The sequence below is a fragment of the Lipophrys pholis genome, assembly GCF_963383615.2.
Source record: "Lipophrys pholis genome assembly, chromosome: 11".
NCBI lineage: Eukaryota > Metazoa > Chordata > Actinopteri > Blenniiformes > Blenniidae > Lipophrys > Lipophrys pholis.
This window is the reverse complement of record NC_137631.1, coordinates 9,587,302-9,599,582: the sequence shown is the minus strand read 5'-3', so window position 1 is coordinate 9,599,582 and position 12,281 is coordinate 9,587,302. Positions and strand designations below refer to the sequence as shown.

The 12,281-nt window shown below is 42.7% G+C and overlaps 1 protein-coding gene across 2 annotated transcripts; it reads left to right on the top strand.

Annotated features, from left to right (window-relative positions):
• Positions 1-4,233: 4,233 nt before the first annotated feature.
• taf3 (TAF3 RNA polymerase II, TATA box binding protein (TBP)-associated facto) lies at positions 4,234-11,965 on the top strand. Of its 2 annotated transcripts, none has more exons than XM_080474967.1 (7): positions 4,234-4,584; positions 5,282-5,524; positions 6,861-8,701; positions 8,776-8,858; positions 9,323-9,596; positions 9,730-9,836; positions 11,026-11,965. In XM_080474967.1, exons 1-7 carry the CDS (start codon positions 4,419-4,421, stop codon positions 11,138-11,140), a joined length of 2,829 nt encoding a protein of 942 aa, XP_080331093.1. In that variant the 5' UTR covers positions 4,234-4,418; the 3' UTR covers positions 11,141-11,965. The 2 variants fall into 2 exon arrangements, with proteins under 2 accessions (XP_080331093.1, XP_080331092.1); XM_080474966.1 differs by having other exon boundaries at positions 6,858-8,701.
• Positions 11,966-12,281: the final 316 nt, after the last annotated feature.

The following is a 12,281-nucleotide window of genomic DNA, read 5'->3' as shown; positions in this document are numbered from 1 at the left end:
AATTTTCTCCCATACATTGTAATATGTGGACTTTTCTTTCTTCAATAAACAAAGTGTACAACACTATCATTCCAGAACAAATCAGAACAAAATATTATTTCAGCTAGTGTTCAGGATGGAGCAGCATGCAAACAGGTGTTACCTTCCTCCCGGTGATCATCCAAACCGTAGTCGAGAAGCCTGATTTACTACATTATATTAGTTTTACTGACTCTCTTGTGGTTTTTGTCTGCTGGGAACAGAAACCTGTGTATCGGGCCAGTTCTGATGTGGACTTGGATGGAGGGAGAAGGAAAACCGCCTGAGGTTGCAGAATTCTGGGCTCTTTCTTCCTCTTTTTAACGCCCGCCGGACTAACACGGTCACGTCACACAAACCTTCAGTATAACACCTCAGTGCAATGGGGCAACAAAAATGAGACTTCCCAAAACCAACACATGCTACAACTCAATTTCCCACAATGCACTTATCATTTAAAGTGACAGTGGCGCAAGAGAAAACGGGAGAGAAACTAAAATTAAGTATCGATCTCATTGCACTGGTATCATTCCATATCGATACCCACGTATGTGTCGATGCTAGATAAAACTTGAGAGCTGTTTCGTACAACAGTCTAGCTGCTAGACTGTTTCACGTTCACCGCTGGCTGAGGAGCTGCAGCCGCTGAGCAAGGCAGTGTGCGGCTGCTCCGCTCTGAGACGCTCCAATATTATTTTAGAACCACAGAACTTCCTTATAATAAATACTCTTGGTTCATCAGCAACTAAAAAACAAACTACATACTACTGTAAATGAAAGCTTGGATTTTATTGGCATAAAATGAGCCTTTTAACGGCGCTTCACGTGAAAGAACTTCAGTGTGTTTACGTAGGTTGCCATTGGAAACACCTTTTAGAGCTTCGTTCTATCACTGTACACCTCTATTCTTCTCCAATGTTGAAGCATTTGATTCAGACACACCCAGAAACAAAGTGAAAGGAGCAGAAATTCACTAGGTAACGCCCAAATGTTGAAAAATAAGCCCCAAACTCATCCATGCGTTGTTTTTTTTCCCCTCTATGGCCACTCCGAGGCTCCGGACTAAAGCAAGACGGCAAAACACCAAAAGAGACATGAAGAGACTCAATGTCTTCTTTCTCTTTGGTCTGCATCTGAGGTTCAGGCCAAACTAAATGGAGCGACCTGGATTAAACTGATGAATATAGTCCGTCTCCTTGTACCTGGATGAGCGCTGTCAGCGCCAAATTGGTGAAATCAGTGACGTTTCACGTTTTGGAGTGACGCAATGACGCAGCTCTACTGGCTCCGTTAACGGTGGAAAAAGAACCGGTTCTTTGGTGGAGCTCATTTAAGAATGGGCTCTGGCACCGGCCCTGAACTAGAACCTGGTTCTTTTTGGTGGAAAAGCCCTGCACACATGCACACACACACACACACACCCAGCGGGTGTGTGTGTGTTTCTGTTTCAGAAAGCAGCCATACAGCAGCGTGTGAAGTTCAGGCAGCCTGTTTTGATTTTTTTTTTAATCAAGTACAGTACATTCTTTACTCAACATTTAAGTACAGTACAGTTTTATTTAATCTTTAAGAACAGTATTTGTTGGTTTGTTTTTCATTTATTTAAGTACAATGTTTATTTAACTTTTCTGTGCGATATATTTTCATTGAATCATTATTTAAGTACAGTCTTTTATTTTCCTATATTTAAGCGTAGTGTTACTAACCTAACTGTGTAAAATGTTACAATGGCTGACCATATTAAATATACTTCTTTAGGAGTAAAACCCCTGCCTTGTTTCTGATGAATGCTTAGGCTTACTAGGCTACTGTATAGTGTTGGTCATTATGGTGGTACTTGTAGAGCCAAGTATTTTCTGGGTGCTACTTGGTGTAAAAAGTTTGAGAACCACTGGTCTAGCAGATCTTCTGCATGGAATAACACATCACTGTCCCATTAATGCAGAACAACAGTACCAATCTTTTATTTTTTCAGAAACCATTATTTCATAAATTCAGAAAAACAGCTGAATTTTTTTTAATTCATTTTTTCTCATAATTATGAGATAATTATGTCATTAATTCAGAAAAACAGAGTCGATTTTTATTTTTTCATGTATACGCTTCCACCACCCCCCGCACCAGCACCCCCTACTGTCCTCTTCGGTCACTGCTTTCTGAAAATGAGTCGCCTCACCCACCCACTGCTGCTTCCTCCAGCGCCCCCCACTGTCCTTTCCTGTATATTACATCCTTATCATCTGTGTTCTCAGAACAAAACTTTCTTCCTGCTGCCCCTCACCCTCTAACGACCAAACCCTTCATGTGGACATCGTGTCTGTTCCACGGCCATTTTATCTAGACAAGATGAATCCCACAGGAGAGGAGTTAATCATTGAATTGTTCGACTTTTGGTTTTTTTTAAACAAAAATAGTTTTTTTAAATCAGTTTTAGGCCGTTTTAAATCTATTTCAACTAGTATTCTAACAAACGTTTAACAAAATGAACTTACTGGCTCTCTTTTTGTTTTAATAGAACTATTTACACATTTTGAACAGCTTTTATGCCTTGAAATGTCAGTGTCTTTTAGACTTTGAAGTATGGTAATTCTTTTATGTGTTTTTTTAAGTTTGCAACTTTACTTATACATCTACTTATAACTCAAATCGTCACTGTCCACAATTTGCATTAATATTCAAACCTTTTCACCCACAGTTTGAAGCCCAAAAAAATGAATGTATTATTTAAACAAAAGAAATACTTGTATTTAGGGCGGCACGGTGGTGCAGTGGTTAGTGTGGGTTCAAATCCCCGGGGCCTTTTTGTGTGGAGTTTGCATGTTCTCCTCCATGTGTGCGTGGGTTTTCCTCCACAGCCTAAAAAACATCCATTTACAGTCTACAAAACATGCACCAGGGGTCCCTGAGCAAAGCCCTCGACCCCCACCACCACCTCTTCTTTATTGATATTTCTTTACGAAACAACATATGAAAGTGTAATTTGTAGTTTCACTGTTCTTTCTTTAAAAATGTGCAGAAAACCTAAATATTCTATAGGGGTCATTTAATTAATATGCTTGATATTGATGCTCTTGAGTGAAGTTAAAAAGTAACTCATTTAATGTGTACTCTCGCATAACAGTAATGGTAGTTTTTGAGAGTAGTATTCTGATAATCATTTCATAATCGTCTATCCTTCTTCAAATCCACTTTATCATGTTGAGGGTCACAGAGTGCTGGAACCAGTCCCAGCCAACTATGAGCGAGGGCAGGATGCACCCTGGAGAGGTCATCGGTCCATCAGAGACAGACAAGCACAAACACTCACATTCACACCGAGGAGATGGTATAACTGATATGCATGTTTTTGGACTGTTGGAGGAAAGTGGCAGGACAAAGACCAACTCCCACACAGGGAGAACATGCAAACTCCACAGAGAAGTGGCCAGTAATTGAATTCATGACCTTCTCGCTGTGAGGCAAGAACACTCAGCATTGCACCACCTTTGATAATCACATACAAACCAAATATGGAAGGACAAAAAAATAAAAACAAATCTTCGTGTACTCCATGTGCTTTATTCCTCCTATTATCAACTCAATTCATTTTATACTATAACGATTGTGTATAAACACTGTCTTGTGTACACACACACCAGATAAGTATAATGTAAATAATTTATTTCCTCTAGTTTTACATACATCCCATCCACTTCCTCTTCCATAGACCTGTTGGTTTGTTAATGATCATCCAGCACCACCCAGTGTGTGCAGCCAAACCTGCAAATTGAGCTTGAAGATTCAAGAATATATGAAAGCTTTCCTGTAAAATTGGAGACAATAAAAACATGTGGACTAAACAAACAGGCTGCACCGTATGATTGATATATACACAATGGGGGTGAATACTGCGATGTGAGGCTGATGGTGCTTGTTGTACTTCAGAGTGACTCAGCGGGGACGAGCAGACCACGCGCTCCTCCACCTCGTGCGCCGCGTTATGTTTTATTTGTTCTTCCGTGAACACTCTCTGAGACTTCTGGAGCTCGTCCTTGTCGACACTGACCTTGGTGATCTTTCCATTGCTCCAAATAGCTGACATGTCGCGCGGTGAGCTATATGCTACACGCTACATGCTACACGCGTGGCCTCCTGCGCTGCGGCTCGAGAGACTCTATGGTACCTCCACGGCGGGTGGGCAGGCGCACTCATCTACGCATGCGCAGCGGAGGTTTCGGGGATGGGTCTATCGATGGAAACAAGATGGCGACTCTGGCAAAAGCGCCAATCTATTTACTGAAGTAGATGTCCAAAATTAACCGCGGTAGCCGGCCACCCCCGAACCTCGGCGGGGTTCCGTGAGACATGAAGACCGGAGGCATGTTTTTGAAGAGGAATTGACCGGGATTGAAGTCAGCGAGATGTGCGAGAGCTATGCCCGCTCGCTGCTGCGTGTTTCGGTGGCGCAGATCTGCCAGGCTCTGGGCTGGGATGCGGTTCAGCTCACTGCCTGCGATCTGCTGTCCGATGTGCTACATCGCTACATCCAGCAGCTGGCCAGGGTCTGCCATCGGTACTCCGAGCTGTGTAAGTTCTCCGTTTGCTGCTCTGATCACTTTTCTTTTAACCCGTAAAGCTGAACTGGTGGCTCACGTTGTTGTTGACTGGCGCCCCCTAGCAAAGGTTGATGTGTCAAAAAGTACAGGAGTCGCTCCACCGCGTATTGTTTTCCCTGAAGTCCAGCAGGGTCACTCGGTGTCAGGCCAGCAAGGGATTCACAAACATCATGCATTTAATGAAATTATGGCCAGAAAGCTCTTTGCACGTATACAAGCACATTTCTGAGTCGTCTGTAGTTATACACCTGTTTATGCAACATGTATTTATTCCTCGAAACTATTACCTCTCCACAAGTGCAAAAATGTGTCCCATGGTTGCATATTTGTAATATTATTAGAACTTTTTATTTGTTTTGTAACTTCAACGTGTAACACTCATGTTATAAAACTCTTCCATGCATCTATTACAAGTTCTTTAATGAAAAAAACAATTCCTTACTAATCAATAAGCAATCACCATTAACCATATTAAAATTATTGTTTGCATTATCAAACATTGCGATTGTTTGTCAGTTATACAATGGTTGATTTGATTGTGTATAAGTTATCAGACTTTGACATTGCTTCTTGCTCAGGTTCAAGACATGTCGTTCTTGTTGGAAGCAACATGCAGAGTTTAATGGATTCTTTTCTTTGTTTTTTTTTTTTGTTTGTTTACATTGTAGATGGAAGAACGGATCCAGTCCTGGATGATGTCAGCCAGGCCTTCAGACTGCTGGGAGTGAGCCTGAGTGAACTGGAGGACTACGTCCATAACCTGGAGCCGGTGCCCTTCGTCCATCAAACGCCACTCTTCCCTCTCAGCAAAAACAATGTCCTGCAGTTTCCTCAGCCTGGAGCCCGGGATGCGGAGGAACGCAAGGATTACATTCCAGATTACATGCCTCCGCTGGTCTCCTTACAAGAAGGTCAGTATTATTCAGTGTTTGGAGCTGGCTGTGGAGGAGAGTTGTCGTCACGACTGGTCCTCAAGGTTTGTATGGTTGAAACTTATGATGTACACTACTATCGTCAGGTCACAGGTATTTTGCTGATATTACCCGAAGAAACAATCTGGTATTGGATCAAAAAGAAATGTCATGCTGATGTGACAATCTACAATTTCTTTTAAACTTGACAAAAATAAAATGTTCAACGTGTATATCTCAAAGGCAGGTTCTGTTAGACGTTTTCATTAAAACTTTATCAATTACACAAGAATCATATGTAATAACAAATCTATCCCAAGCAGCATTGAGCTCCAACTGATGAATATCAACATAGCAAACAATAACACAAAAAATATTTGGTGTACATCGCTCTGTGCTGCTTTGGACTTAATGGTAAAATAATATTGCTTTCAGCCTGTTTGCTTTGTCTGTGTTTCTGCCAATTTGCAATTTGTGAAAATGTGACATTAAATGCACACGTCAGAATATGAAGTGACAATATTTAACATACAAGACATTGTTTTCATATTCAAAGACCATCAAGGCTCTTCTCCTGTCATGCTGACGTAAAATACATCGCCTTTCAAAATGAACACACTGTAAAGATTTTCCAGCTCTCTCAATGAGCACATTTCGAATATTTTATATCCCATTTGCTTCTATAGAAAACTGTAAAATTGTCGCCCTTAAACAGATAAGACAAGATTCACTCTGAAAGACAAGTTTGGTCAGCTTGCAGAATATTTTTGTAGTTTCATTTTAATAGGATTTGCAAACTTTCCATTTTGGAGACATTTATTTCAAAGCCGACATTGTCTGACTCTGCTTGGAACCTGAGTCATTGTCCAGTTTATAAAGTATCTGTAACGGCCACATATGTTTCATTTTTGTACGCTGTTGGTTGTCATATCCTTTTTCCATGGAGATCAGTGAACACAGAAGAAATAATTCACTACTGATATTCACAACAACCCAGGAGCCAAACAAACAGCCTCTTCAGCAAACAAATTTTAATACGCACACTGAAGTGAAAAGTTCCTGATATAGTTTTTCTATCCAGCGACATTGTAATAAACAAGATTCAGACTGAAACTGAAACTGAATGTATTGCACACTTCATGTAACATTAACTTTGTGAAAAGGCTGTGTTTGCTCATCTGGCTTTTTTTTTTTTTTTTAAATAGAAACAGATTTTTTTTTTTAGTCAAATGTGTTTAGAGGCTGCGCAGAAAGGATGTGTACATACATGTTTTTGTTGCATGAATATGGTTGTGACAATCGTCGAAACATTTTTTTGTTCTTTTCCTTTTAGAAGAAGAGGAGGAAGAAGTCCCTCCTGACATGGGGACCTCAGCTGAAGCTATGCAGGTGGCACTGGAGGAAGATGATGAGGAATTGGATGAAGATGAAACCGTCAATGATGAGAATCACCCACTGAAAAGACACTTGGACAGTCCTGATGCAGCTATGGGCATGATGCCCACCTCCAAGCGACCGCGCATGTACCCCGGCCTCAGCCCTGAATGGGGGGTGGAGCCCAGGGAGCCCCTGACCTCCCTCAACCCTCAACGTGTCCCACCTGGCATGCTGCCTTCTCACGACAGCCTCGACCCTCTGTCACCTGAAATACCATCTGGAACTCTGCCTTCCTTCAGACCTCAGCCTGTAATACCAAAACTCTTGGATCCAAAGGGCCTCACCACTCCAGGAAGGAAGCCGAAGGTCTCCTCCCCTGGCAGACAACGGACTAAATCCCCCAAGGGGGTCGTTCCTGTCCCGGTGGTGGGGAGTCCCATCCACTCTCCGAAACCGTCTAAGGAAAAGAAGAAATCCCCGGGGAGGACGAAAAGTCCAAAAAGCCCCAAGAGTCCAAAGATGGGTTCTGCTAAAGCTTGTCAACCTCAGAGCAAGACGGATATTGTGCCTAAGCTGCCACTGTCCTCTCTGAGTGAGCGGATGGGCAAAGAGAACATCCACATGCGGCAGAATTTAGAAGACCGGGAGCTCGCCGAGGGCACTTTTAAGAAACTGGAGCCTGATACTACGGCCATCGATGACTCCATCAACGCTGTGATCGCCAGCGCGCGTGCCGAGCAGGAGCCCGATCCCTTTGCCTTTTCTTCTGGCTCCGATTCTGATAGCAACGGATTCTCCAGCCCCAGGAGGCTGACCATCATGGAGCCGTCTACGCCTAAAGGCCCCCTGGGGGCTGGGAACTTTATCAGAGACACGTCAACACCGCTTCACCTCCAGACGCACCCAGGCCTGGGAAACTGGACCATGGACGATTCAATCAATGAGGTGATCAGGAAGGTCAACCAGGGGGGTCCGTCGGCCCCGCCGCTCCCGCCTCAAAGCCAAGCAGAATACGTGTCTTCGGGGTCTGCCTCGCCTCCCACCCCCGAACCTCTGCTCAAGGTGTTCGAGGAGAAGAACAAGGTGGTGTCACCGGTGGACATCAAGAAGAAGCTGAAGAAAGAGCTGAAAACTAAGATGAAGAAGAAGGAGAAAGACAAGCCGAAAGACAAAGAGCGGGAAAAGGACAAGATCAAGGTCAAAGAGAAGAATAAGGATAAGAACAGGGATAAAAACAAGGACCTTTCTAAGGATGCTAAGATGCCCTGGAAGGACTTTGGCGTGAAGGAAGAAGACCACTTTGTTCTGCGAGACTTTCCTCTGCCTGAAGGCTCCCTCAAGATTAAATCAAGAGATGGAGACATGCCGAAGAAGGAGAAGGAGAAACACAAAGACAAGAAGAAAGATAAGGAAAAGAGTAAAAAGGACAAAGACAAAAGGGAGAAAGGCAAAGAGAGGAGCAAGGAAGATAAGCAGAAACAGTCTTCGTTGTCCTCATTCGCTCTGAGCGAAGTCCCACCCCTGTTCAGTCCCTCCACCTGCCTGCGCATCCCCTCCATGCTGCCCCCTCTGGCACCCCTCCTGCAGGACAAGGAGGTGAAGAGCAAGGAGAAGGACAAGAAGAAAGACAAGAAGGAGAAGAAGAAAAAGAAAGACAAGGAGAAGGACAAGGAGCGGGAGAAGGCCAAAGAGAAGGAGCGGGAGAAGGAGGAGAAGAGGAAAGAAAAGGAGCGCGAGAAAGAGAAACGAGAAAAGGAGAGAGAAAAAGAAAAGGAGAAAGAAAGGATCCGTTTGGAAAAGGTGATTTTATTGTCGTTTTGCTTTCCGTGTGTGTAAGAGTTTCACTGAGACTTCTGTCTCTTCTGTGTCCTCAGGTGAAATCAGACACTTCGGCTGTCCTACCTTCTCCGGTCATCCCCAGACTGACCCTCAGAGTGGGAGCAGGGCAGGACAAGATGTAAGTACTGAACCCGGATGATGTCCACCTTCATTTTCTGAGTTTATCCGTTGCCAGGATCGGTCTCCTTTTTTTTCTTATTATTTTACCAGCATTGTTGCTAAAATCTAGAGTTTATCATGACTAACTAAAATGTCTGTGTGGGTTTTGGAGGAGCAGATATTTTTAAGAAATGTACTTTGTTTCACATCAGAGCTTGAATGATGGCACGTTTTTTTTAAAATAGCAAGTCGTGTCTTTTTATAACACTTCAAATGACACTTAACTGAACTTTTTACCACAAATTTAACTCATTTAGTCTCTCATTACTTCTCAGAGTGTCTCCCTCGGTCATATGTCGTATTTCTTTGGGTTCGGGGGAATAGAGGGCTGGAAACGGGCAGTTGCAGATAAAGAAATAATCTGTGCAGCTCTCAGAGTAAAGTCTTCTTCTCGCACTAGCTTCTATTTCTCTGTCTCTCCAGTGTTATCAGCAAAGTGGTTCCAAATTCAGAACCCAAGACGCCTGTGCCCAAAATCCCGGCCGCCAAGTCGGGGCCTGGGAATCGTCCTCGCACCCCTCCGCTGCCCCCGGTGCTCACCCCAGTCATGCCCATCCTACCACCGCCCCCCTCACCGCTCCCACCCCCTCCTCCCCCATCGTCCTCTATCCTGTCCCTGCCCCCTATGACTCCTGCTCCCGTAGCCACCAAGACGCCGGTCCGCAGCGTGGTGACCGAGACTGTTAGTACTTACGTGGTAAGTGCCCGTCCGTCAGTCACACCCAGTGGGATTTCTCCGCGTCTCCGCTTTCTTTGAATGGTCTGTTCTGTTCATGTGAAAGCTGCTTTGTCGGTGGTTTGTGTTGCTGATGCTCATGTGTTCCTCCCAGATTCTAGATGAATGGGGAAACCAGATCTGGATTTGTCCCGGGTGCAACAAACCAGACGATGGCAGTCCCATGATAGGGTGTGATGACTGTGACGACTGGTATCACTGGTAAGAGTTTCACCACTCCGTAACCACCCCTCTTTAATTTCTCTCTTTTTCTTACTGTTGAGTCATTCGACATTCTAGATAAAGTGATTTATTTGTTGCTGGACATCAGCTGTGCAACAAAATTGAAACGGAGAATGGAAAACAGTGACGAAAACGAAACATTTTTCCATTACCTTGAAAAGATGCGTTTTAAAATAGTGATAGTGGGTTAGGGTTAAAACAGCCACAATGTCAAGATTGTCTTTAAACGTTGAAAAATGAGGTTGTGAAACCTCTAAAATGAGGTACAAAAACAGCTGAAAATGGAATGTAATGTTAACCATCCTAATTTCTCACTGAAACTTCATAAATGCAACATAAGACACAGTTTATGTTCATATATCAAAACTATATTTGAGCCTTTTAAGAGCTGTCTTTGCCTCATTTTAAAGATTAAATGTGTTTTGTGGCTCCAAGTTACATTTGATTTGGTGGGAAGTAACGAAAACGGCTCTTTTGATCATAAATGTCGCAGACCCCTTATATAGCCTCTTCACCTGTGGTAGAGACACACAGACACACACACACCAAGAATAAATGATTGAATTAGCATGCTCTTCTTCCTGATCGCACATGAAGTAAAACATCTATGATGACTTTGTGATCCCAGGGCCCTTCACACACTTGTGCCAATAAAATCCAGCATAGTGTTTATTTGATCAGCGGGAAATGAAGATAAAATACTCGTGTCCTGGAGCATCGCAGGATGGTCTAATTATAATTACCAATTATAGAGTGGGCCTGTTTAGGAACTGCATAACTTCTTGGTTTCTTCTTAGGATCAGCCTCCAAACCAGATAACAACAAAGTACAAGTGTTTCTCATAAAACAGGAAAATTACTTTACATTACGGCTTCAAACAGAAGCACGGAAGCAACGTAACAATTGTTGTTTTTTTTATAAGTAGTATGTAGTGTGTCCTCTTCCCCCAAATATCTGTTAATGATATAAATCAGTTTCTGCATTGCCAAGCACCACTGCAGACCCACGTATTTCCTTTAATCTACTTGAATCCACTTCATGGAATGTTACACCTAAAGTAGCAATGCTCAGCGTCAGCCACATTCGTGTTGTTTTAAAAAATATAAATACTAATATTTGACCTAACTCGACCTCTCTTCTTCTTCTTCTTTTTCCCCGGTCTGCTCAGGCCCTGTGTCGGCATCCTTACGGCGCCTCCCGAGGACCAACAGTGGTTCTGTGTTAAATGTGCCAGTAAGAAAAAGGACAAGAAACACAAGAAAAGGAAACATAAACCACACTGAGACTATGCAAAAAAAAAAAAAAAAAAAAAAAAGCACATATTTTGGACTTTTGGACTCAAGCCATCACTGAACACTTGTGGCACTGCTGTAAAAACAATGAAAAGCAAAGTGGCTGAATCGAACTTCCATTGAATTTTGTAATGATGTCAGCCATGATGCATTGAGAGTTGGTGAGATGGGAGAGGCAAAAAAAAAAAAAAAAGGATTGAACCAGCACATATTCAGCCTTAGTTTCCTCGTGGACTCTGTGGTTTTCTCCTTTTCCTTCTGTAAATGTGTGCTTGTTGTTTGTTTTCTGGCTGTCCAGTCCTGTGCGATCATGACAGTTATGTCTGTATTAGGAGATGATCTGAGCTGGGCTTCGTCACAAAGCAGAACAACGCAACACCCGTCGACTTTATTTGTGTTTTCTTTGTATCAGAACAACTAAAGAAATGACCTCCACGTCAAACATTTCTCCATTTTTGCGCAGTATCACTGTAATGTCATGTATATTATGATGATGGCATCAGGCATGTATAAATGTGTAAATACCAACTTCCAAGCCAAGTGCATTTTGTTCTTAGGATTCTGATTTGTTAAATCCATTTGCAGATATTGGTTTTTAAATGATTTTCTGTAATTTCTGTACATTTTTTAAATTCAAAGTTTGTATTTTTATTTTCCCCCCTCATACAGATTAGTCCCGGAGTTATACTGTAGCTGTGCTTGTAATGTAATTCATTTTTGCTGATATTTCCATATTAAAGAGTAACAGTCTGTGTACTCACAGACTTTAAGACTAAACGTTCATGCCCAATGAAACTGTACGCAGATTTTCTGTCCAACCTCTCTGTGATGCCTTTTATATTGCAAACCCTCACACAAATCTCCATATTTATCCTTTTTGTTTTCAAATAGCTGTTATCATTTTGCAAAATAGATTGACAATATTTTTAACAAACCGAGTATCACACCTTGGATTTATTTTTCGTGGTCTTTTCTGGATGTGTGTGAGCTCACGTCTACGGTGCATCAGGAGAGATTGGAGGACACTGCTGCCGACTTGATTCTCTGCACTTTATGCACTCTGGGGGGGAGTACTAGAAACCAGCATCGCCACAATGAGACCCATCCGGGAGATTCATAGTGTATTGTGGCG